At 65.7% G+C, this 25,438-nt stretch overlaps 1 protein-coding gene across 1 annotated transcript; it reads right to left on the minus strand.

The window, feature by feature from the left end:
* Nucleotides 1-2,258: 2,258 nt before the first annotated feature.
* SRRT (serrate, RNA effector molecule) lies at nt 2,259-24,534 on the minus strand. The gene is made up of 19 exons (XM_066985235.1): nt 24,306-24,534; nt 23,310-23,432; nt 23,087-23,212; nt 22,372-22,516; nt 19,268-19,459; nt 18,530-18,577; nt 17,293-17,462; nt 16,679-16,839; nt 15,711-15,814; nt 14,958-15,069; nt 13,882-14,055; nt 13,749-13,810; nt 13,557-13,635; nt 11,947-12,261; nt 9,215-9,383; nt 8,250-8,403; nt 5,748-5,941; nt 3,005-3,158; nt 2,259-2,345 (listed from the first exon to the last, which is right to left on the minus strand). Exons 4-19 carry the CDS (start codon nt 22,512-22,514, stop codon nt 2,300-2,302), a joined length of 2,277 nt encoding a protein of 758 aa, XP_066841336.1. The 5' UTR covers nt 22,515-22,516; nt 23,087-23,212; nt 23,310-23,432; nt 24,306-24,534; the 3' UTR covers nt 2,259-2,299.
* Between the last annotated feature and the right edge of the window lie 904 nt (nt 24,535-25,438).

The following is a 25,438-nucleotide window of genomic DNA, read 5'->3' on the forward strand; positions in this document are numbered from 1 at the left end:
CCCCCCCAACCCCACAGACTGCCCCCAGACCCCCCCATCCCCTTAAGACCCCCCCAGATCCCCCTCTAACCCCCCAGACCCCCCCAAATCCCCCCTCCAGCCCCATAAGACCCCCCCCAGACCCCCCCATCCCCATAAGATCCCCATAAGACCCCCCCCCCGACCCCCCCGCCCCATAAGACTCCCCCCAGACCCCCCAGTCCCATAAAGACCCCCCAACCCCAAATCCCCCCCAGCCCCATAAGACCCCCCAACCCCATAGACCCCCCCAGCCCCATAAGACCCCCCCAGATCCCTCTCTAACACCCCCACAGACCCCCCAAATCCCCCCGATCCCCCCCAGCCCCATAAGACCCCCCCACAGACCCCCCAGTCCCAGAAAGACCCCCCCAACCCCATAGACCCCCCAGCCCCCTAAGACCCCCCAGACCCCCCCAGCCCCATAAGACCCCCTCAGATCCCTCTCTAACCCCACAGACCCCCCAAATCCCCCCAGCCCCATAAGACCCCCCCCGACTCCCCCCAGTCCCATAAAGACCCCCCAACCCCAAATCCCCCCCAGCCCCATAAGACCCCCCCAGACCCCCCCAGTCCCATAAAGACCCCCCAACCCCAAATCCCCCCCAGCCCCATAAGACCCCCCCAGATCCCTCTCTAACCCCACAGATCCCCCCAAATCCCCCCCAGTCCCATAAAGACCCCCCCAACCCCAAATCCCCCCCCAGCCCCATAAGACCCCCCACAGACCCCCCAGTCCCATAAAGACCCCCCAACCCCATAGACCCCCCCAGCCCCATAAGACCCCCCAGATCCCTAACACCCCCCAGACCCCCCAAATCCCCCCCAGTCCCATAAAGACCCCCCCAATCCCAAATCCCCCCCAGACCCCCCAAATCCCCCCCAGCTCCCTAAGACCCCCCCAAACCCCCCCAACCCCACAGACTCCCCCCCCCCCCAGCCCCATAAAGACCCCCAAGCAGAGCTCTCCGGTGGGTGCTGCCCCCCCCGGGGGGGGGGGGGCCATTTTATTGGGGTGGGGTGGGGGGGGGGCAATGGGGAGGGGGGGGGCACGTATCAAAACGGGGGGGGGGCCGGGGGGCCCCTAGAAGAAGTCGACGTCCTCGGGGGCGTCCAGGTCCCGGTACTCCACGATCGCCCGGGGGTCGCCCCCGCACCATCCTGGGGGGGGGGGGCACAGGTTGGGGGGGGGCAGGGGGCAAGGGGACCCCCCCACACCCCCCAAAACCCCTTTTGGTGTGGGGGTCCCCAGTGCCCCCCCTTCATTGAGATCCCCCAAAAATCCCAATTCCCCCCCAAATTGGGGGTCGTTTCCCCCCCCCATGGCGTTCCTCCCCCCCCGTGGGGTTCCTGACCCCCCGTGGGGTTCCTGACCCCCCCCCCCCAATAAAATCGCCCCCCCCCCCCAATATTTTTCGTGTCCCCCCCCCCCCAATATTTGCCCCCCCCCCCTCACCTGCTGCGGGGTTTGTTGAGGTACCCCCCTGGCCCCGGAACGAGTCGTAGTTGCCCCGGCCGGCGGCGTAGGGGCCGGGGGGTAGGGGGGCCGCCTGGGGGGGGGGGGGGGGCACAAAAAAAGGGGGGGGGGACATAAATTAGGGGGGCTCACAGCCCCCCCCGGACCCCATTTCCCCCTTTTCCCTCCCTTTCTTCCCCCTCCAGCCCCCCCAAATTTGTGTCCTGACCCCCCCCAATATATTTTTGCCCCCCCCCCTTTATTTTTGGCCCCCCCACCCCAAAAAAGCCCCCCAAAGCCCCCCCACACCCCCATTTCCCCCTTTTCCCTCCCTTTCTCCCCCCTCCACCCCCCAAAGCCCTGTCCTGCCCCCCCCCCCCCCAAAATTCCTGCCCCCCCCCCAATATATTTTTGCCCCCTCCCCAATATATTTTTGCCCCCCCCTTTATTTTTGGCCCCCCCACCCCAAAAAGCCCCCCCCACACCCCCATTTCCCCCTTTTCCCTCCCTTTCTCCCCCTCCACCCCCCAATTTCTTCCCTACCCCCCCCACATTCCTGCCCCCCCACCAATATTTTTGCCCTCCCCCCCCCCTTATTTTTGGCCCCCCCACACCCCAAAAAAAGCCCCCCCGGCCCCCCCACACCCCCATTTCCCCCTTTCCCCCCTTTCTCTTGCTGTTTCCCCCCTCCAGCCCCCCCCAATTTCTTTCCTGCCCCCCCAATATATTTTTGCCCCCCCTTTATTTTTGGCCCCCCCCCCCACCCCAAAGCCCCCCCCTGTACCTCCGTAGCCCAGGATGGGGGCCGGGGCTGCCCGTAGGGCATCATCCCCTGCGGCGTCTGGGGGGTACGGCAGCCCTGGGGCCAGGCCTGGGGGGGGGGGGGACACGGATTGTGGGGGGGGACGGTTTAGGGCTGGGGGGGCAGCAGTGACCCCGGGGGGGGCAGGGGACACTGGGACCCCCAGAAGGAGCCTTGGGGGTGGGGGCACAATGGGGTGGCCCTGACCCCATATGGACATGGGGGGGTTTGGGGACATGGGGGGGGGATTTGGGGGGTCACCACCCAGGGGAATGGCGGGGGGGGGCACTGACCCCATAAAAACCCGGGGGGACATGGGGGGGTCCCACGTTGGGGGGGTCCCGCGGTGGGGGGGGGGGGGTTCCCATGTTGGGGGGGGTCCCACATTGGGGGGGGGGTCTCGCAGTTTGGGGGGGGGGGTCCCGATTTGGGGGGGGTCTCACATTGGGGGGTCTCACATTGGGGGGGGGTCTCACATTGGGGGGGGGGTCTCCCGTTTGGGGGGGTCCCGCGTTTGGGGGGGGGTCCCGCGTTTGGGGGTGGGGGTCCCGCGTTTGGGGGGGGGGGTCCCGCGTTTGGGGGGGGTCTCGCAGTTGGGGGGGTCCCACGTTTGGGGAGGGGGGCCTCTTGTGGTGGGGGGTCCCACATCGGGGAGGGGTCTCACGGTTGGGGGGGGGTCCCGCGTTTGAGGGGGGGGTCTCGCGGTGCGGGGGGGGGTCTGCGCTCACCCTGGGCGGGGCCCGGGGGCCCCCCCTTGCCGTCGGGCAGCGCGGGGCGCTTGGGGTCGAGCAGGAAGTTGTTGAAGAAGAGCACCTCCTTGCGCACCTCCGCGATCTTCTCGCCGTGCTTGTTGAAGATGTGCTTGCGCACGAACTCGGGGCCCTGGGGGGCGCGGGGGGGCATCGGGGACGCGTTGGGGGGCGCGGGGGGCACACGGGGCCACACGCACCCCCCCCGGCCGCCCCTTCCCTCCTCCGCGCCCCTCTGCGGCCCCACAAATGCGTTCTTCCTCGTGCCCCCAAGTGGTCGACGTCTCCCCGTGTCCCCAATGTCCCCAACGTCCCCAACCCCTTGTCCCCATGTCCCCCATGTCCCCAAGCCCCTTGTCCCCAATGTCCCCATGTCCCCAACCCCCTTGTCCCCAATGTCCCCATGTCCCTTGTCCCCATGTCCCCAATGTCCCCATGTCCCCAACCCCCTTGATCCCAATGCCCCCAACCCCCGTCGTCCCCCATGTCCCCAATGTCCCCAATGTCCCTTGTCCCCATGTCCCCAACCCCCTTGTCCCCATGTTCCTAATGTCCCCAGTGTCCCCAACCCCCTCGTCCCCCATGTCCCTCATGTCCCCATATCCCCAACCCCCTTGTCCCCAACGTCCCCATGTCCCCAATGTCCCCAACGTCCCCAAGCCCCTTGTCCCCAACGTCCCCCATGTCCCCAACCCCCTCATCCCCCATGTCCCCATATCCCCAACCCCCTTGTCCCCAACGTCCCCATGTCCCCAACCCCCTCGTCCCCCATGTCCCCATGTCCCCAACCCCCTTGTCCCCAATGCCCCCAACCCCCTCGTCCCCCATGTCCCTAATGTCCCCAATGTCTTGTCCCCAACCCCTTGTCCCCAACCCCCTTGTCCCCCGTCCTCAATGTCCCCACGTCCCTCGTACCCCGTCCTCGATGTCCCCAGCGTCCCCACGTCCCAAATACCCCACGTGCCTTGTCCCCACGTCCCCAACCCCCGTATTTTGTCCCGTGTCCCCACGTCCTCAATGTCCCCATGTCCCTTGTCCCCACTGTCCCCATGTCCCTTTTCCCCTGTCCTCGATGTCCCCAGTGTCCCCACGTCCCCGATGTCCTCATATCTGTCATCCCTATGTCCCTGATGTCCCCGTATCCCCGATGTCCCCAGGTCCCCAATGTCCCCAGTGTCCCCCGATGTCCCCAGGTGTCCCCACCTTGAACTTCTTGCCGCTGAGGGGACACAGCCACTTGTCCCCAACGCCCCCAGTGTCCCCCCAATGCCCCCAGTGTCCCCACATCCCGTGTCCCTGACGTCCCCATGTCCCTGACGTCCCCATATCCCGTGTCCCTGATGTCCCTATGTCCTCGATGTCCCCACATCCCTTGTTCCTGACGTCCCTATGTCCTCGATGTCCCCATATCCCGTGTCCCCGATGTCCCCACCTTGAACTTCTTGCTGCTGAGGGGACACAGCCACTTGTCCCCAACGCCCCCAATGTCCCCATATCCCTTGTTCCTGATACCCCTATGTCCCTGATGTCCCCATATCCCTTGTCCCTGATGTCCCTGTGTCCTCGATGTCCCCATATCCCGTGTCCCCAATGTCCCCAGATGTCCCCGATGTCCCCACCTTGAACTTCTTGCCGCTGAGGGGACACAGCCACTTGTCCCCAACGCCCCCAGTGTCCCCACATCCCATGTCCCTGATGTCCCTATGTCCTTGATGTCCCCATATCCCGTGTCCCTGATGTCCCTGTGTCCCCGATGTCCCTGTATCCTGTGTCCCCCATGTCCCCAACGTCCCCAGGTGTCCCCACCTTGAACTTCTTGCCGCTGAGGGGACACAGCCACTTGTCCTTGCCCGGCTCCTGGGTGTCCCCAGCGCCCCCACGTCCCCGATGTCCCCATATCTCCACATCCCCTGTCCCTGATGTCCCTCTATCCTGTGTCCCCGATGTCCCCAACGTCCCCAGGTGTCCCCACCTTGAACTTCTTGCCGCTGAGGGGACACAGCCACTTGTCCCCAACGCCCCCAGTGTCCCCCCAATGCCCCCAGTGTCCCCACATCCCGTGTCCCTGATGTCCCCATGTCCCTGACGTCCCCATGTCCCGATGTCCCTGATGTCCCCATGTCCCTGACGTCCCTATGTCCCTGATGTCCCCATATCCCGTGTCCCCGATGTCCCCAGGTGTCCCTGGATGTCCCCAGCGTCCCCACCTTGAACTTCTTGCCGCTGAGGGGACACAGCCACTTGTCCTTGCCTGGCTCCTGGGTGTCCCCACATCCTCAGTGTCCCCATATCCCTTGTCCCTGATGTCCCCATGTCCCTGATGTCCCCATGTCCCCTGTCCCTGATGTCCCTATGTCCTCGATGTCCCCATATCCTGTGTCCCCAGATGTCCCCCGATGTCCTCACCTTGAACTTCTTGCCGCTGAGGGGACACAGCCACTTGTCCCCAATGCCCCCAATGTCCCCACATCCCTTCTCCCTGATGTCCCCGTGTCCCTGATGTCCCCATGTCCCATGTCCCTATGTCCCCGATGTCCCCAACATCCCCAGGTGTCCCCACCTTGAACTTCTTGCTGCTGAGGGGACACAGCCACTTGTCCCCAACGCCCCCAATGTCCCCATATCCCTTGTCCCTGATGTCCCCGTGTCCCCTGTCCCTGATGTCCCTATGTCCTCGATGTCCCCATATCCTGTGTCCCCAGATGTCCTCCGATGTCCCCACCTTGAACTTCTTGCCGCTGAGGGGACACAGCCACTTGTCCTTGCCCAGCTCCTGGGTGTTGGCGGTGACGAACTTCTCGAGCTCCTGCTCGGGGTCCTTGCGGCCCAGGCGCTGCGCCTCCTCCTCGGGCAGCGCCTCGCGCCCCGCCAGCAGCGGCCCCAGGCGCTCCTCGAAGCCCTTCTGCCACTCGGCCACTGCGGGGGCGAAAAGGGGGGTAAAAGGGGGGTTGGGGGGGGAAAGGGGGGGAAAAAGGGGGAAAAAGGGGGAAAAAAATGGGGGGTTGGGGGGAGAAAAGGGGGAAAAAGGGGTTTGGGGGGGAAAGGGGGGAAAAAGGGGGAAAAAAGGGGGTTGGGGGGGGAAAAGGGGGGGAAAAAGGGGGGTTGGGGGGGAAAGGGGGAAAAAATGGGGGAAAAAGGGGGAAAGGGGGAAAAATGGGGGAAAAAGGGGGGAAAAGAGGGGTTTGGTGGGGGAAAGGGGGGGAAAAGGGGGGTTTGGGGGGAAAGAGGAAAAGGGGGGCAAAAAAAGGGGGGTTGGGGGGGAAAAGGGGGAAAAAGGGGAAAATGGGGGTTTGGGGGGAAAAGGGGGAAAAATGGGGGAAAAAGGGGGAAAAGAGGGGGTTTGGGGGGAAAAAGAGGGAAAAATGGGGGTTTGGGGGGGAAGGGGGGGAAAAAGGGGGTTTGGGGGGGAAAGGGGGAAAAATGGGGGTTTGGGGGGGAAAGGGGGAAAAGGGAGGGAAAAAGGGGAAAAAAGGGGGTTTGGGGGGAAAGGAGGGGGAAAGGGGGGTTTGGGGGGAAATGCGGGGGTAAAAGGGGGTTTGGGGGGAAATGGGGGGGTAAAAGGGGGTTTGGGGGGAAATGGGGGGTTTGGGGGAAAGGGGGGGAAAAGGGTTTCGGGGGGGAAAAGGGGAAAAAAGGGGTTTGAGGGGGGAAAGGGGGGAATAAAGGGGGGAAAAAGGGGGGAAAAAAGGGGGTTGGTTGGGAAAAAGGGGGAGAATGGGGGGAAAAAGGGGGGTGAAAAAGGGGGTTTGGGGGGAAAAGGGGGGAAAGGGGGGGAAAGGGGGGAAAGGGGGGAAAAAAGGGGGAAAAGGGGGTTTGGGGGGGGAAAAGAGGCGGGGAAGGGGGTTGGGGGGGAAAAGGGGTGAATAAGGGGGTTTTGGGGGGGGAAAAGGGGTAAAAGGGGGGAAAAAGGGGGGTTGGGGGGAGATAGGGGTTTTCGGGGGAAAGAGGGGAAAAAGGGGGTTTGAGGGGGGAAAAGGGGGGAACAAAGGGGGGTTGGGGGGGAGAAAAAGGGTTTCGGGGGGAGAAAAAAGGGGGTAAAAAAATGGGGTTTGGGGGAAAAAAACGGGGTTTGGGGGGGAAGTGGGAGAAAAAAGGGGTTTAGGGGGAAACTAGGGGGAGGAAAGGGTTTGGGGGACCCCAATATTTGGGGGAAAGGGGCTGGGGACGCCGCGGTGCTCAGAGATCGGGGGATTTTACGGGGCTGTCCCCCAGGGACCCCAAAATGGGACGGGGGGACCCCAAAATGGGATGGGGGGGTTGGGGGGGAAAAAGGGGTTTTGGGGAAAAAAAAGGGGGGTTGGGGGACCCCAATATTTGGGGGAAACAGGCTGGGGACGCCGTGGTGCTCAGAGATCGGGGGATTTTACGGGGCCGTCCCCCAGGGACCCCAAAAGGGGATGGGGGGACCCCAAAATGGGATGGGGGGACCCCAAAATGGGATGGGGGGAAAGGGGGTTGGGGGACCCCAATATTTGGGGGAAACGGGCTGGGGACGCCGTGGTGCTCAGAAATCGGGGGGTTTTACGGGGCCGTCCCCCAGGGACCCCAAAAGGGGATGGGGGGACCCCAAAATGGGATGGGGGGAAAAGGGTTTGGGGGACCCCAATATTTGGGGGAAACGGGCTGGGGACGCCGTGGTGCTCAGAGATCGGGGGATTTTACGGGGCCGGCCCCCAGGGACCCCAAAAGGGGAAGGGGGGGACCCCAAAATGGGATGGGGGGGGTTGGGCGGGGAAAAAGGGGTTTTGGGGAAAAAAAGGGGGGGTTGGGGGGACCCCAATATTTGGGGGAGAAGGGCTGGGGACGCCGCGGTGCTCAGAAATCGGGGGATTTTACGGGGCCGTCCCCCAGGGACCCCAAAAGGGGATGGGGGGGACCCCAAAATGGGATGGGGGGACCCCAAAATGGGATGGGGGGGGAAAAAGGGGTTGGGGGACCCCAATATTTGGGGGAAACAGGCTGGGGACGCCGCGGTGCTCAGAAATCGGGGGGTTTTACGGGGCCGTCCCCCAGGGACCCCAAAAGGGGATGGGGGACCCCAAAATGGGATGGGGGGGGAAAAGGGGTTTGGGGGACCCCAATATTTGGGGGAAACGGGCTGGGGACGCCGCGGTGCTCAGAGATTGGAGGAATTTTACGGGGCCGTCCCCCAGGGACCCCAAAAGGGGCCGTGGGGGGGGGGACCCCGAGGAGGGGGGGACACGCGCGGCCCCCCCGGACCTACCCTCGCCGTGGGAGACGCGGTTGGGGGGCAGCGGCCCCCGCACGTGCACGATGCCGCAGCGGTTGGGCATCTCGTCCTCGTTGAGGTACTCGGAGGCGTTGTAGTAATCCACCGAGTGCACGATGCGCAGGTACAGCAGCAGGCGGTCCAGCACCTGGGGGGGGGGCGCGGGGGGCGCGGAGTCAGCGGGGGGGGGCGCGGAGTCAGCGGGGGGGGGCACGGGGATTGGGGACACGGTGGGGAGAAGAAGAAGGGGACACGGGGGTGGGATGGGGGGGGATATGGGATTGGGGGGGGGATGTGGGATTGGAAAGGGGGGGACACGGGACGGGGATGGGGGGGCACGGGGGGGGGCACAGAGTCGGGGGGGGGCATGGGGATGGGATGGGTTGTGGGGGGGGACCAGGATATGGGGGGGGATATGGGATTGGAAAGTGGGGGGGGGTGGCATGGGACCAAGATGGGGGGGACGGGACACGGGACCGGATGGGGGGGGGCACGGGGCCAGAAAGGTGGGGGGGGGACATGGGGCAAGAAGAGGGGGGCACGGGGCAAGAGGAGGAAGGGATGGGGCAAAAGGGGGGGGGGCACGGGGCAAAAAGGGGGGGGGGGGGGCACGGGGCAAAAAGGGGGGGCACGGGGCAAAAAGGGGGGGACACGGGGCAAAAAGGGGGGGGGGGAACACGGGGCAAAAAGGGGGGGGACACAGGACTGGGACGGGGGGGGCAGGGAGAAAATCAAAGGGGACTTGGGGCAAGAAAAGGGCGACGCGGGGCAAGAAAAGGGGGGCACGGGGCAAAAAGGGGGGGGGGGCAGGAGAAAATCAAAGGGGACTTGGGGCAAGAAAAGGGCGACGCGGGGCAAGAAAAGGGGGGCACAGGGCAAAAAGGGGGGCACGGGGCAAAAAGGGGGGGCACGGGGGCAAAAAGGGGGGGCCACGACCCCCCCCGTGCCCCCCCGCCCACCTTGAGCAGCTTCTCGTCGCGCTCGACGGTGACCTCGGCCGGGTTCCCCTCGCGGGGGCCCTCGTCGGCGTCCCCCGCTGCGCCCCAGCAGCTCCTCCTCCTCCGCGCTCACCTCCTCGATCAGGTAGTCGGTGATGTGCTTCAGCACCGGGTTCTGCGACGGCACCGCCTGGGGGGGGGGGCAAAAGGGTCTGGGGGGGGGCGCGGGGACCCCAAAAATCCCGGGGGGGGGCACTGGGACCGGCAGGGGGACCCCAAAAAGTCTCGGGGGGAGCGGGGATCAGGCAGGCGGTGATGGGTTTCGGCACCGGGTTCTGGGATGGCACCGCCTGGGGGGGGCAAAAAGGGTCTGGGGGGGGCGTGGGGACCCCAAAAATCCCGGGGGGGAGCAGGGACCCCAAAAATTCCTGAGAGGGGCAGGGGGACCACCAGGGGGTCCCCAAAAGGTCCCAAGGGGCAGGGGGACCACCAGGGAGACCCCAAAAACTCCTGCGAGGGACACGGGGACCACCAGGGGGACTCCAAAAGGTCCCAAGGGGGGCACGGGGACCACCAGGGGACCCCAAAAGGTCCTGAGAGAGACACGGGGACCACCAGGGGACCCCAAAAACTCCTGAGAGGGGCTGGGGGACCACCAGGGGACCCCAAAAAGGTCCCAAGAGAGACACGGGGGCCACCAAGGGACACAGGGAGACCCCAAAAAGGTCCCAAGGGGGGCACGGGGACCACCAGAGAGACCCCAAAAGATCCTGAGAGGGGCTGGGGGATCAGCAGAGGGACCCCAAAAGGTCCCGAGAGGGACACGGGGACCATCAGGGGGACCCCAAAAGGTCCCAAGGGGGGCATGGGGACCACCGGGGGACCCCAAAAAGGTCCCGAGAGAGACACGGGGGCCACCAGGGGACACAGGGGGACCCCAAAAAGGTCCCAAGGGGGGCACGGGGAGCACCAGGGGGACCCCAAAGGTCCCAAGGGGGGCATGGGGACCACCAGGGGGACCCCAAAAACTCCTGAAAGGGGCAGGGGGACCACCAGGGGACCCCAAAAGATCCCAAGGGGGGCATGGGGGCCACCAGAGGGACCCCAAAAGATCCTGAGAGGGGCTGGGGGATCAGCAGAGGGACCCCAAAAGGTCCCGAGAGGGACACAGGGACCACCAGGGGGACCCCAAAAGGTCCCAAGGGGGGCATGGGGGCCACCAGGGGACCCCAAAAAGGTCCCAAGAGAGACACGGGGGCCACCAGGGGACACAGGGGGACCCCAAAAAGGTCCCTAGGGGGCACGGGGACCACCAGGGGGACCCCAAAAGGTCCCAAGGGGGGCATGGGGACCACCAGGGGGACCCCAAAAACTCCTGAAAGGGGCATGGGGACCACCAGGGGACCCCAAAAGATCCCAAGGGGGCATGGGGGCCACCAGGGGGACCCCAAAAGGTCCCGAGAGGGACATGGGGACCACCAGGGGGACCCCAAAAACTCCTGCAAGGGGCAGGGGGACCACAGGGGGACCCCAAAAGGTCCTGAGAGAGACACGGGGACCACCAGGGGACCCCAAAAACTCCTGAGAGGGGCAGGGGACCACCAGGGGGACCCCAAAAGCTCCCAAGGGGGCATGGGGACCACCAGGGGACACAGGGGGACCCCAAAAAGGTCCTGAGAGGGGCATAGGGACCACCAGGGGACCCCAAAAAGGTCCCGAGAGGGGCACGGGGACCACCAGGGGGACCCCAAAAGCTGCTGAAAGGGGGATGAGGATCACCGGGGGACCCCAAAAGGTCCTAATGGGGGGCATGGGGGCCACCACGGGACCCCAAAAAGGTCCCAAGAGAGACACGGGGACCACCAAAGGACACAGGGAGACCCTGAAAAGGTCCCAAGGGGGGCACGGGGACCACCAGGGGGACCCCAAAAGGTCCCAAGGGGGGCATGGGGACCACCAGGGGGACCCCAAAAACTCCTGAAAGGGGCAGGGGGACCACCAGGGGACCCCAAAAGATCCCAAGGGGGGCATGGGGGCCACCAGGGGGTCCCCAAAAAGGTCCCGAGAGGGGCACGGGGACCACCAGGGGGACCCCAAAAATGTCCCAAGAAAGACATGGGGGCCACCAGGGGACACAGGGGGACCCCAAAAGGTCCCAAGGGGGCACGGGGAGCACCAGGGAGACCCCAAAAGGTCCCAAGGGGGCATGGGGACCACCAGGGGACCCCAAAAGGTCCCGAGAGGGGCACGGGGACCACCAGGGGGACCCCAAAAGGTCCCAAGAGGGGCACGGGGACCACCAGGGGGACCCCAAAAGGTCCCAAGGGGGGCATGGGGACCACCAGGGGGACCCCAAAAACTCCTGAAAGGGGCAGGGGGACCACCAGGAGGACCCCAAAAGGTCCCGAGAGGGGCACGGGGACCACCAGGGGACCCCAAAAACTCCTGAGAGGGGCAGGGGGACCATCAGGGGACCCCAAAAACTCCTGAGAGGGGCATGGGGACCACCAGGGGGACCCCAAAAGGTCCCGAGAGGGGCACGGGGGCCACCAGGGGACCCCAAAACTCCTGCAAGGGGTGGGGGGACCACCAGGGGACCCCAAAAAGGTCCCTAGGGGGCACGGGGACCACCAGGGGCTCCCCAAAAGTTTTGGGGGGGGGCATCTGCACCCACCGCATCCCCCAGAAGATCCCCGTAGGTACCAGACCCCCCCCCCCGGGTGACTTTTAGCCCCCCCCCCCTTTTAACTCACCCCCACGGCGGCCCCGGCGGCGTCCCCGTCCCCGGCGGCGGCAGCCCCGGCCCCGGCCCCGGCGTTTGGGGTGGCGGCGGCGGCGGCGTTGGGGGGGGGGGGGGGTTGGGGGCGGCGTCGGGGGCGGCGGCGTCGGGGCCCCCCCGGGGCCGGGCCCCCCCAGAGGCGCGCGCGGCCGTCGAGCGCGTGCACGAGCCTGGCGGCCAGCTTGATGTCGTTGCGGACGATGGCGCGGTGCTGCGTGATCCCGTTGACGTTGCGCACGCGCCGCGTCAGGTCCCGGTTCACCCCGGGGCTCAGCTCGCAGTCCCGCAGCTTTTTTTATTTTTGGGGGGGGGGACAAAAAAAAAAAAATATGGGGGGGTTAGAGCCCCGAAATGGCCCCCCCAGAAGCACCGGGAGCGGCCCCACGGTGATTTCGGGGGCCCCAAGATGGGTGGTGGGGTCCCTGAGGTGCCCACACAGAGCCCCAGACCCCAAAAGTGCCCCCCCCCCAGCCCCTAAGTGCCCCCCCCAGCCCCTAAGTGCCCCCCCCAAACCCTAAGTGCCCCCCCAAACCCTAAGTGCCCCCCGCAGCCCCCAAGTGACCCCCCCCGAACCCCCTAAGCAACCCCTGCAGCCCCCAAGTGCCCCCTTTCCCCTCTAAGTGACCCCCCAGACCCTAAATTACCCCCCTACAGCCCCCAAGTGCCCCCCCACAGCCCCTAAGTGCCCCCAGCACCCCGTAATTGCCCCCTGCCCCTCTAAGTGCCCCCCTCACACCCTGTAATTGCCCCCCGCCCCCTCTAACTGCCCCCCCCAGCCCCTAAGTGCCCCCCGGCACCCCGTGATTGCCCCCTGCCCCCTCTAAGTGCCCCCCCAGCCCCTAACTGCCCCCCCCGGCACCCCGTAATTGCCTCCCTGCCCCTCTAACTGCCCCCCCCGCAGCCTCTAAGTGCCCCCCCCCCGCACCCCCTAAATGCCCCCCGCCCCCTCTAAGTGCCCCCTGCACCCCCAAGTGCCCCCCCGGCACCCCGTAATTGCCCCCCGCCCCTCTAAGTGCCCCCCCGCACCCCCTAAATGCCCCCTGCCCCCTCTAAGTGCCCCCCTGCACCCCTAAATACCCCCTGCCTCCTCTAAGTGCCCCCCAGCCCCTAAGTGCCCCCCGGCACCCCGTGATTGCCCCCCGCCCCCTCTAAGTGCCCCCCTTCCTCCTCTAAGTGCCCCCCCGCAGCCCCTAAATGCCCCCCTGCCTCCTCTAAGTGCCCCCCGGCACCTCGTAATTGCCCCCTCACACCCTGTAATTGCCCCCCGCCCCCTCTAAGTGCCCCCCTGCACCCCCTAAATACCCCCTGCCTCCTCTAAGTGCCCCCCCCAGCCCCTAAGTGCCCCCCACCCACTCTAAGTGCCCCCCTGCACCCCCTAAATACCCCCCCTGCCTCCTCTAAGTGCCCCCCCCAGCCCCTAAGTGCCCCCCCGCACCCCTAAATACCCCCTGTCTCCTCTAAATGCCCCCCAGCACCCTGTAATTGCCCCTGCCTCCTCTAAGTGCCCCCCCGCAGCCCCTAAGTGCCCCCCGGCCCCCGTAATTGCCCCCCCACACCCCGTAATTGCCCCCCCCGGCCCCCCACCCGGATGTTCTGCAGGCTCCAGCAGATCTCCTTGATGTTCACGCTGCGGTCGAAGGTGACCCAGCCCCGGCGGAAAAACCTGGTGGTGGGGGGGAAAACAATATGAGACCCCCCAGAAATCGGGGGAGCCCCCCCGGGGGGGGCTCAGCACCCCCCCAAGGGGCTCAGCACCCCCCCAACACGAGCCCCCACCTCCTCTCCGGCTGCGGGTCCGACAGAGCCACGCGCATGAAGCCGGGGTAGCGCTTGCAGAGCTGCGACGAGAGGGGGGTTAGAAGGTTTTGGGGGTCCGTGCCCCCCCCCGGGACCCCCCCCGGGCTCTCACCGCCACGATCTCGGCCTGGGAGATGTTGGGGGCGATGTTGCGCATGAAGAGGGAGCAGGTTTTGTGCAGGGGCCGCGGTTTGGGCTCGCTCTCCTTCTCCTTCGCCTTCGCCGCCGCGGGCGGCCGCCGCCGCCGCCTCCTCCTCGCGCCCCTTCTCCTCCTTCCCCTTCTCTTCTGGGGGGGGGGGGGGACATGAAAAATTGGGGGGGGGGGCACAGAAATTACATGGGGGGGTCAGGATCTGGCTGGGGAACCCCCTCCAGGTCCTCCAATGCCCCTGCAGGACCCCACTGCACGCCCAAACCACATCAGACCCCCCCCCAGAGGGACCCCAAATGCTGGGGGGGCACAAAAATTGGGGGGGGGACACAGAAATTATGGGGGAGACACAAAAACTATGGGGGAGGGGCAGGATATGGCTGGGGACCCCCCTCCAGGTCCTCCAATGCCCCTGCAGGACCCCTCAGCGCCCCCAAACCACATCAGACCCCCCTAGAGGGACCCCAAATGCTGGGGGGGCACAAAAATTGGGGGGGGGACAGAAATTATGGGGGGGACACAAAAATTATGGGGAGGGGTCAGGATCTGGCTGGGGACCCCCTCCAGGTCCTGCAATGCCCCTGCAGGACCCCTCAGCGCCCCCAAACCACATCAGACCCCCCGAGAGGGACCCCAAATGTGGGGGGGGGGGCACAAAAATTGGGGGGGGGGACAGAAATTATGGGGGGGACACAAAAATTATGGGGAGGGGTCAGGATCTGGCTGGGGACCCCCCTCCAGGTCCTGCAATGCCCCTGCAGGACCCCTCAGCGCCCCCAAACCACATCAGACCCCCCTAGAGGGACCCCAACTGTTGGCGGGGGGCACAAAAATTGGGGGGGGCACAGAAATTACGGGGGGGGGTCAGGGTCTGGCTGGGGACCCCCTCCAGGTCCTCCAATGCCCCCGTGGGCCCCCTCAGGACCCCCAAACCACATCACCCCCCCCCGAGGTCCCTCAGGGCCCCCCCCGAGCCCTGTTGGTGCCCCCCGTGGCTGTAGGACCCCCCCCGGGTGTGGGACCCCCCCCGCGCCCACCTTCCTTGTCCCCCTCGCGGCGGCCGCTCTCGGGCTCGCTGTCGGAGTCGCTGCCGCTGCCCTCGTCGTAGCTGTCCTCGCCGCTGCGCTTCCGCTTCCGCTTCTTGCTGGCCTGGGGGGGGGGGGGGGCCAAAATTATCGGGGGGGGGGGGGGGGCGCCAAAAATTAATCGGGGGGCGGGGCTCGGTGGGGGAGGGGCCTGGGAGCAGGCGGGGGTTGGTGGGGAGGGGGAGGGGGCACAGGGAGAGCAGGGAAAGGGGGAGGGGCCTAGGAGAAAGGGGGAGGGGCCTAGGAGAAAGGGGAGGGGCCTAGGAGAAAGGGGAGGGGCCTAGGAGAAAGGGGGAGGGGCCTAGGAGAAAGGGGGAGGGGCCTAGGAGAAAGGGGGAGGGGCCTAGGAGAAAGGGGGAGGGGCCTAGGAGAAAGGGGGAGGGGCCTATGAGAAAGGGGGAGGGGCCTAGGAGAAAGGGGGAGGGGCCTAGGAGAAAGGGGGAGGGGCCTAGGAGAAAGGGGGAGGGGCCTAGGAGAAAGGGGGAGGGGCCTAGGAGAAAGGGGAGGGGCTTGGTAGGAGGGGCGGGGCCTGGTAAAAAGGGGAGGGGCTTGGCCTAGGAGGCGGAGCCTGGCAGAAAGGGGGCGGGGCTATCGGGGGAGCAGCCCAGCAGAGCACACCTAGAAGCTGTGAGGGGCGGGGCCTAATGGAAGGGGCGGGGCTTTGTGGAGGGGGCGTGGCCTGCTGTAGAGGGGCGTGGCTCTCACCTTCTTGGCCTCCTTGTCGCCCTCCTCCTCCTTCCTCCCCTTCTCCTCCTCCTCCTCCTCCGGTCCCTTCTTGGCCTTGTCCTCGGGGGCTCCTCGCCCTCGCCCTGGGGGCACGGGGGTGTCACGGGGGGACCCCGAAATGGGTGGGGGACCCCGGGAGGGACCCCACGGGGCCACAGGGAGCCCAAACGGGACCGCGGGGGGCCCAGGGGGGTCCCAGTGGAGCCAAGGGGACCCCAGAAAAGCTCCGTGGGGCCAAGGGGACCCCAAAAGAGACCCCATGGGGACAAAGGGACCCCAAAAGAGACCCCATGGGGATCCCGGGGGTGCCCCAATGGAGCCAAAGAGACCCCAAAAGAGATCCCACGGGGACAAAGGGACCCCAAAAGAGACCGTGGTGACCCCAAGGAGTGCCCCACTGGAGCCAAAGGGACCCCAAAAGAGACCCCACGGGGAGCAGGGGACCCCAGGGGTGTCCCCACGGGGCCATGGGGACCCCAAAAGAGACCCCATGGGGACAAAGGGACCCCAAAAGAGACCCCACGGGGACAAAGGGACCCCAAATGAGACCCCACGGGGACAAAGGGACCCCAAATGAGACTGTGGGGACCCTGGGGGTGCCCCAATGGAGCCAAAGGGACCCCAAAAGAGACCCCATGGGGACAAAGAGACCCCAAGTGAGATCGTGGGGACCCCAAGAGTGCCTCAATGGAGCCAAAGGGACCCCAAAAGAGACCCCATGGGGAGAAGGGGACCCCAGGGGTGTCCCCACGGGGACCCCAAGAGACCCCACGGGGACAAAGGGACCTCAGGGGTGTCCCCACGGGGACAAAGGGACCCCAAATGAGACCATGGAGACCCCAGGGATGCCCCACTGGAGCCAAAAGGACCCCAAAAGAGACCCCATGGGGAAAAGGGGACCCCAGGGAGACCCCCGGGGACAAAGGGACCCCCCGCAGCCCCCAGACCTTCTTCCCCTCCTCCTTCTCCTCAGGGGCCTTGCGGTCGGCCTCGGGGGGCCGGGGCTCGTCCTTTTTGGCCGCCTCGGCCTTCTCCTGCCTCTCCTCCTCCTCCTCCTGCTCCAGGATGCGCAGATCATTCTCGGTGCCGCCCTCCATCTTAATCACCGCTGCGTTTCGGGGAGGAAAAGCGAGAAAACGGGGCTCAGGGCGAGAGAATAAATGAAAAAAATGAAAAAAACAGGGCTGGGGGCGGGGAAACCGACGGAAAACGGGGCTGAGGGCGGGGAAACCCGAGGAAAAGGGGGCTCGGGGGGGCGAAACCCGAGGAAAAGGGGGCTCGGGGGGGCGAAACCCGAGGAAAAGGGGGCTCGGGGGGGGGAAAGCGAAGGAAAACGGGGCTCGGGGCGGGGGAACCCGAAGGAAAACGGGGCTCGGGGCGGGGGAACCCGAAGGAAACGGGTCTGGGGGTGCGGAAACCGAAGGAAAACGGGGCTCGGGGCGGCGAAAGCCGAGGAAAACGGGGCTGGGGGCGGCAAAAGCCGAGGAAAACGGGGCTCGGGGTGCGGAAACCCGAGGAAAACGGGGGCGGGGGGCCTGGGGGGGCCGGGGGGGTCAAATACCGGCGTCGAGGGTCTTGACGATGGCGTTGGCGCGGTCGATGTCGAGCAGGAGGTTGTCGAACCAGCCGTTGTCCGAGAGGTAGAGGAAGACGTTGAGGCGGTTGCGCAGCGCCGCCTGCGCCTCCTGCTTGCGCCGCCCGGCCTCGTCGGGGTGGTACTTGGAGCGGAACCTGGGGGGGGGACACGGGACGGGGGGGGGACACACACAGGGGGGCGTTAGCATCAGGAAGAGCCCCCCCGGGTCGGTTTGGCCCCCCCCCAAATCCCCCCGTTTGCTCCCCCGGTGCCCCCTGGCTGGGGGGGGGTTGGAGAGCTCCGTTTGTCCCCCATGGGGACCCCCCCTCGTCCCCCCCCCCGCTGATTTTTTTGGGGTCCCCATCGGGCTGTCAGAACCCCAAGGGGAGAGGGGGGCCATCTCCCGCCTCGGGGATCTCCGTGCCCCCCCCAGGTGGGGGTGCGGAGACCCCCCCCACCCTCCCCAATTGGGGAGCTATGGTTTGGAGCCCCCCCCCCGCCTCAAATGTGGCGGGGGGGTCCCCAAAGCCCCCCCAATTGGGGGTGTGGGCCCCCCATCTGCTCCAACTGGGGTACGGGACCCCTCCAAGCCCCCCAGTTGGGGTGTGGGGTCCCCAAAGCCCCCCAGTTCGGGGTGTGGGGTCCCCAATCTGCCCCCAACAGGGGCATAGGACCCCCCCAAGCCCCCCAGTTGGGGTTTGGGGTCCCCCAATTGGGGTGTGGGGTCCCCAAGCCGCCCCCACTGGGGGTGTGGGGTCCCCCAAGACCCCAGTTGGGGTGTGGGGTCCCCCAATTAGGGTGTGGGCCCCCCCACCTGCCCCAACTGGGGCACAGGACCCCCCCCCCAAGCCCCCCAACTGGGGTGGGGGGGGACCCCCAAATCCCCCCAGCGGGGCACAAATTCCCCTTTTCTTCCCTAATCGCCACACAAAAACCTCCGCGCCCCCAAATCGGGGTCCGGAGACCCCCCCCCCCCCAACCACCACCACATCGGGGGCCTCCGCAGCCCCCCCCCAGCCCCTTCCAGACCACGGTGTCGGGGACGGAAAGCACCCAAACGCCCTGACCCCCCCCCCCCCAAAGACCCCCCCCCCAAGCCCCACAGGAGTGGGGGCGAACCCCAAACCTCCCCTGAGACCGGGAGGAAGGTGGGGGGGGGGGGGGAAACACACACGGATGCCCCCCCGGGGGGCGCCGGGGGGGGGAGGGCGGTCATACATACGCTTGCGACGAGCATCGCCATCCGGCCGGGCCCCGCGTCGGCGAATTGCTAACATTTTTATTACGTCGCCACGCGCCGTTTAAAAAAAAAAAGCCAAAAAAGTAGGAAAAAAAAATCCTACCGGATTTAAAAAAAAAAATAATAAAATACCCCCAAAAATAATAATAATAATAAAAAAAACCTCGGGCCCTCGCTCGGGCGCCCTGCCTGCTTCCTGCCACTGTGCTCGCTACCGGCCGCATTGTGCGCGGCCCTGAGCCCTCGCTGTCTGCCCGGAGCCCCCCCAGCCCCTTCGCGGGGTAAAGGGGGGGGGGCTCGTTAGGGGATGGGTGTTAACGAGCCCGGCCGCCGCCAGACGCGTTTTTTTTTTTTTTTTGGGGGGGCTAAGGCTCTCCAGGCTGGAGGACGTCCGGAGGGGAACCTCGGGCTCTTCGGAGGAGGGGAGAAAAGGGAACGGTTAAATCCGCGCGCTGGGAACGCGACGGGGACGCTCTTCCCCCCCACACACACCCCCCACCGCCGCCACCACCCCCGCGGGGCCCCCCAAATCGTACTGGGGGGGGGGGACACGGACAAACCCCCCCACCCCGCCCCGTATCCCGCTTCAGCCCCCGGAGCGGCGTGGAGAGGGGAAACCGGAGCTGACCGCAGCGGGGAAGGGGGTTTTTGGGGAGCTGGGGGGGCACACGATGGGTTTTGGGGGGCCGGGGGAGCCCCCCAGCCCCCCAGCCGACGTACCACTCCTCGTCCTTGTGGGCCAGGAAGAAATCCTGCATCTGCTGGCGGCGGAAGTCGAGCTTGTAGTCGTTGTAGCGCTTGACGGCCTCGGTCTCGTCCACGGCGTCGTCCAGCGAGAGCAGGAACTCCTTGAAGCTCTTCATCACCGGCGGCGCCATGCCCAGGTCCACCTCCGCGATGTTCCCCAGTCTGCTTGGGGGGGGGGGTTGGGGGTACGGGGGGGCCGAGGAGGGTGAGCGCCCCCAAAACGTCGCGGGGAGACGCCCGCCCGGGGATCTGGGGGGGTTACGGGGCCGGCGCGGAGTGGTCTGGGGTCGTTACGGGGCGATTTGGGCTCCTTACGGGGCAGTTTGGGGCGTTATGGGGTTGTTATGGGGCAGTTTGGGCTCCTTACGGGGCAATTTGGGCTCCTTACAGGGTCGTTACAGGGCAATTTGGGCTCCTTAGCGGGCAGTTCAGGGTGTTATAGGGTTGTTAGGGGGCAGTTTGGGCTCCTTACGGGGCAGTTTGGGGCATTATGGGGTTGTTATGGGGCAGTTTGGGCCGTTATGGGGTTGTTACGGGGCAGTTTGGGCACCTTATGGGGCAGTTTGGGCCGTTACGGGATTGTTACGGGGCAGTTTGGGCTGTTATCATGTAGTTACGGGGCAGCTTGGGCTCCTTACGGGGCAATTTGGGGCATTATGGGGTCGTTACGGGGCAATTTGGGCTCCTTAGCGGGCAGTTCAGGGTGTTATAGGGTTGTTATGGGGTAGTTTGGGCTCCTTACGGGGCAGTTTGGGGTGTTATGGGGTTGTTACGGGGCGGTTTGGGCTCCTTACGGGGCAGTTTGGGGCGTTATGGGGTTGTTATGGGGCAGTTTGGGCTCCTTACGGGGCAGTTTGGGGTGTTATGGGGTTGTTACGGGGCGGTTTGGGCTCCTTACGGGGCAGTTTGGGGCGTTATGGGGTTGTTATGGGGCAGTTTGGGCTCCTTACGGGGCAGTTTGGGGTGTTACGGGGTTGTTATGGGGCAGTTTGGGCTCCTTACGGGGCAGCTTGGGGTGTTATGGGGTTGTTATGGGGCAGTTTGGGCTCCTTACGGGGCAGCTTGGGGTGTTATGGGGTTATTATGGGGCAGTTTGGGCCGTTATGGGGTTGTTACGGGGCAGTTTGGGCATGGGCCTTATGGGGCAGTTTGGGCCGTTATGGGATTGTTATGGGGCAGTTTGGGCCGTTATGGGGTTGTTACGGGGCAGTTTGGGCACCTTATGGGGCAGTTTGGGCCGCTATGGGATTGTTATGGGGCAGTTTGGGGCGTTATGGGATTGTTACGGGGCAGTTTGGGCTCCTTACGGGGCGGTTTGGGGCGTTATGGGGTTGTTACGGGGCAGCTTGGGCTGTTATCGTGTAGTTATGGGGCAATTTGTGGTGTTATGAGGTTGTTACAGGGCAGTTTGGGCTCCTTACGGGGCAGTTTGGGGCGTTACGGGATTGTTACGGGGCAGTTTGGGCTGGTATCATGTAGTTACGGGGCAGCTTGGGCTCCTTACGGGGCAATTGGGGGCGTTATGGGGTCGTTACAGGGCAATTTGGGCTCCTTAGGGAGCAGTTCAGGGTGTTATAGGGTTGTTACGGGGCAGTTTGGGCTCCTTACGGGGCGGTTTGGGGCGTTATGGGGTTGTTACGGGGCAGTTTGGGGCGTTACGGGATTGTTACAGGGCAGCTTTGGGCTGTTATCGTGTCATTACGGGGCAGTTTGGGCTGTTATTGTGTCGTTACGGGGCAGTTTGGGCTGTTATTGTGTCGTTACGGGGCAGCTTGGGGCGTTATGAGGTTGTTACGGGGCAGCTTAGGCTCCTTAAGGGGCAGTTTAGGGCATTGTGGGGTTGTTAGGGGGCAGTTGGGGCTCGTTACGGGATCATTACGGGACAGTTCGGGCTCCTTATGGGGTAGTTTAGGGTGTTATGAAGTCATTACAAGGCAGTTTGGGCTCCTTACAGGACAGTTTAAGGGGTTATGGGGCAATTTGGGGTGTTATGGGGTCGTTACGGGTCAGTTCGGGGTGTTACAGGGTCATTGCAGGACAATTTAGGCTCCTTATGGGGCAGTTTGGGGTGTTAGGGGGTTGTTACAGGGCAGTTTGGGCTCCTTAGGGAGCAGTTTGGGGTGTTACGAGGTCGTTACAGGGCAATTTGGGCTCCTTAGCGGGCAGTTCAGGGTGTTATAGGGTTGTTACGGGACAATTAGGCTCCTTAGGGCACAGTTCAGGGTGTTATGGGGCAATTTGGGCTCCTTAGTGAGCAGTTTGGGGTGTTACGGGATCATTACAGGGCAATTAGGGCTCGTTACGGGGCAGTTCGGGTGTTACAGGGTCGCTACAGGACAATTTGGGGTGTTCTGGGGTCGTTATGGGGCAGTTTGGGGTGTTCTGGGGTTGTTATGGGGTTGTTATGGGGCAGTTTGGGGTGTTCTGGGGTTGTTATGGGGCAGTTCGGGGTGTTCTGGGGTTGTTATGGGGCCGTTTTGGCTCGTTACGGGGTAGTTCTGGGTGTTACGGGGCAGTTCGGGGTGTTACGGGGTCGTTATGGGGCAATCTGGGCTCCTTACGGGGCAGTTTGGGGCGTTATGGGGTCATTACGGGGCAGTTTGGGGCGTTATGGGGTCGTTATGGGGCAATTTGGGCTCGTTACGGGGCAGTTCAGGGTGTTAGGGGGTCGTTATGGGGCAGTTCAGGCTGTTAGCGGGTCGTTATGGGGCAATTTGGGCTCCTTACGGGGCAGTTTGGGGCATTATGGGGTCGTTATGGGGCAGTTCAGGCTGTTAGCGGGTCGTTATGGGGCAATTTGGGCTCCTTACGGGGCAGTTCAGGCTGTTATGGGGTTGTTATGGGGCAGTTCGGGGCATTATGGGGTCATTATGGGGCAGTTCAAGTTATTAGGGAGTCATTATGGGGCAATTTGGTCTCCTTACGGGGCAGTTTGGGGCGTTATGGGGTCGTTACGGGGGCAATTTGGGCTCTCTTTGGGGCAGGGTGACAGCGGGGGGGGGTCGGGGCTGAATTTGGGGGGAATTGCGCCGTTTTGGGGTGCAGGAGCGCTGCGGGGGGGGGGTCAGCACCCTTACCTGGCCTGGATGGGCAGGATGTGGTGCTGCATGACGTGCATTTCGGGGTGCCCCCAGGGCTGGGGGGGGCCGTAGGTGGGCCCCGTGCCCCCCGCTGTAGGGCATGTCGTAGCCGCTGTGGTACGGGTCGCCGCTGTGCTCATCCCTAAAAAACGGGGGAAAAACGGGGTTTTAGGGGGCCGCGGGGAGCCGGGGGTTGGTTAGGAAAAGGGGGGGGCTAAGGAAAGGGGGAGGCGTAAGAAAAATGGGGGAAAAACGGGATTTTAGGGGACGGTGGGGAGCGGGGGGGTGTGAGAAAAAATAGGGGAAAAACGGGATTTTAGGGGGCTGGGGAGGTGGGGGCTTAAGAAAAGGGGGAGCATAAGAAAAAATGGGGGAAAAAATGGGATTTTAGGGGGCTGCAGGGAGCTGGGGGGGTTAGGAAAAGGGGGGTAAAAAAATGGGGGAAAAAGGATTTTAGGGGGCTGCGGGGGTGGTTAGGAAAAGCAGGGGGGTATAAGAAAAATGGGGAAAAAAAGGGGATTTTAGGGGGCTGCGGGGAGCTGGGAAGGAGTTAGAAAAAGGGGGGCGTAAGAAAAAATGGGGAAAAATGGGGGAAAAAATGGGATTTTTGGGGGGGTAGGAAAAGGGGGAGAATGTAAAATAAATGGGGGAAAAAAACGGGATTTTAGGGGGCTGGGGAGGTGGGGGGGTCAGGGGAATTTGGGGGGCTCACCAGTCGCGACGCAGCCGTTTCTGGGGGGCTCAGCTCGTGGCGGGGGGCGAGAAGCGCTCGCGGCGCGTGCGGTCGTAGTCCCGGTACTCGCCGCGGCTCCGGCGCTCCCGCCCGCGGTCCCAATCCCTGTACGGGGGGGGACAACGGGGGGTGCGTTGGGACCCTTTGGGACGGGTCACAGCCCCCTCCCCCAGGTTAAATTCGGCCCCCCCCCGGCCCCCACCGGTCGCTCCAGTCGTCGCGGCGGCGGTCGTCGCGCTCGCGGGAGCGGTCGTAGTCGCTGCGCTCGCGGCGGAACTTGTCGCGGCGCCGCCGGTCGTACTCGTCGTCGCTGTCGCCCATGGCGCTGCTGGGGGGGGCACCGGGTCAGAGACCCCCCCCATGAACCCATCATACCCCTGTGACCCCCCCCCCAAGTCTCTGAGCCCCCCCAGGCCCTCTGAGCCCCCCCCCGGCCCTCTGAGCCCCCCCGAGCTGCCTCCACGGAGCCCCCCCAGGGTCCCATAGGGCATCGGGATGCCCCCCCAACCAAGAGACCCCCCCCAAAGTCCCATCAACCCCCCACTGCCCCCCCCAAGACCCCCAGTATCCCATCATGCCTCACAACCCCCTACCCCCCCCCCCCCAATCCCAATATACCGGGAGAGCCCCCCCCCAGTATCCCATGAGCCCCCCCCAGCCCCCCCAAGCCCCCCGGTATCCCATGAGCCCCCCCCCGACACCCCCAGTGTCCCGTGAGCCCCCCGTGGCCCCCCCCCCAGCCCCCCGTTAACCCGTAAGCCCCCCAGCCCCTCCCCGACCCCCCCAGTATCCCATGAGCCCCCACCAGCCCCCCCAAGCCCCCCGGTATCCCATGAGCCCCCCCCCCCCCACAGCCCCCCGAGCCCCCCCAGTAACCCGTGAGCCCCCCCCCAGCCCCCCGGTATCCCATGAGCCCCCCCCGACCCCCCGGTGTCCCGTGAGCCCCCGTAGCCCCCAGCCCCCCGTTAACCCGTAAGCCCCCCCAGCCCCTCCCCGACCCCCCCCCCCCCAGTATCCCATGAGCCCCCCCCCCCCCCAGCCCCCCGAGCCCCCCCAGTAACCCGCGAGCCCCCCCAAGCCCCCCGGTGTCCCGTGAGCCCCCCCATGGCCCCCCGGCCCCCCCCCCCGACCCCCCAATATCCCATAAGCCCCCCCGACCCCCCCCGGTATCCCGTGAGCCCCCGCGCCCCCCCAGCACCTCCCGGCGCGCTCCCGGCGGCGCTCCGCTCCGCGCGCCGCCGCCCGCTCACTTCCGGCCCGCGCCAGCCGGAAGTGACGTCAGGGCGGGAGGGAAAGGGCGGCGAGGCCGCTACGCCCGCGGCCGCTCTGGCAACGCGGGAGGACCCCGCGGCTCCTCTATGGTTCCTCGGGGGCTCCCTAGGAAGGCCGCGGGGGGGGGGGGCGTGAGGCCGGGGAGGCGCCGAGCCCTACGGTAACGGCGGCCCCCGCCCCGCCCGGGCTCCCGGTGCCCGGTCCCGGCAGCGGTCGGCCCCGAACATGGCGGCGCCCCAGGGCGCATGCGCACGGAGGGGGATGCGCATGCGCCGTCGGAGCCGCTCGCCTCGTGACGTCACGCAGCAGAGCCTCCGCCGCCCCTCATTGGCCGCCCCGCCGCGCGCGCTCCCCTCCAGGCCCCGCCCCGTCCTGAGGTGCGCGTGGGCGCCGCCATCTCCTTGGCGGCACGTGACGGGGGCGGGCGGCCATTTTGTCTCGCCCCCTCCCTGCGCATGCGCACTGCCCGCTCGTGAAGCCGCGCTGGGAGCCGCCATTGTTTCCCCCGGCGCCATTTTGCGTGCCGAGGAGCCGCCGCTCTGCGCATGCGTAGAAGGAGCCAGGCGGGCACCGAGTCCCCCCAGTGTTCCCAGTTTCCCCCAGTATGGCCCAGTGCCCCTCAGTATGGCCCAGTGCCTCCCCACTGGGCCTCCCAGTACACTTCAGTATGTCCCAGTCCCCTCCCAATTTGTCCCAGTGCCCTCCCAGGCCCCCCCAGTACATCTCACTGCCCCCCCGTTCCCCTCAGAGCCCTCCCAGTATGTCCCAGTGCCCCCAGTTTGTCCCAGTCCCCTGCCAGACCCCTCCCAGTACATCCCAGCGCCCCCAGTTTATCCCAGTCCCCTCCCAGAACCCCTCCGGTACGTCCCAGTGCCCCCCTCAGTCCTCCCCAGAGCTCCCCAGTATGTTCCAGTCCCCTTAGTCCATCCCAGTCCCCCCTGTTGCCCCCCCAGCCCATCACGGACCCCCCCCCAGTTCTCCCCCAGTCTGTCCCAGTCCCCCCCAGCTCCCCTAATCCATTCCAGTTCCCCTCAAATGGTCCCAGAGCCTCCCCCAGCC

The sequence above is a fragment of the Anser cygnoides genome, chromosome 31 (genome assembly GCF_040182565.1).
Source record: "Anser cygnoides isolate HZ-2024a breed goose chromosome 31, Taihu_goose_T2T_genome, whole genome shotgun sequence".
In the NCBI taxonomy this organism is placed as follows: Eukaryota; Metazoa; Chordata; class Aves; order Anseriformes; family Anatidae; genus Anser; species Anser cygnoides.

What these genes read in the sequence shown, in the direction of transcription:
- SRRT (XM_066985235.1), bottom strand. Translation starts at nt 22,514, where the DNA reads ATGAGCACAGCGGCGACCCGTACCACAGCGGCTACGACATGCCCTACA. An exon ending in GGAGCCTGCAGAACATCCGG is followed by an intron (nt 12,262 to 13,556) that starts GTGGGGGGCCGG and finishes AAATAAAAAAAG; the next exon opens with CTGCGGGACTGCGAGCTGAG. An exon ending in TCAGCGGCAAGAAGTTCAAG is followed by an intron (nt 3,159 to 5,747) that starts GTGGGGACATCG and finishes CGCGCCCCCCAG; the next exon opens with GGCCCCGAGTTCGTGCGCAA.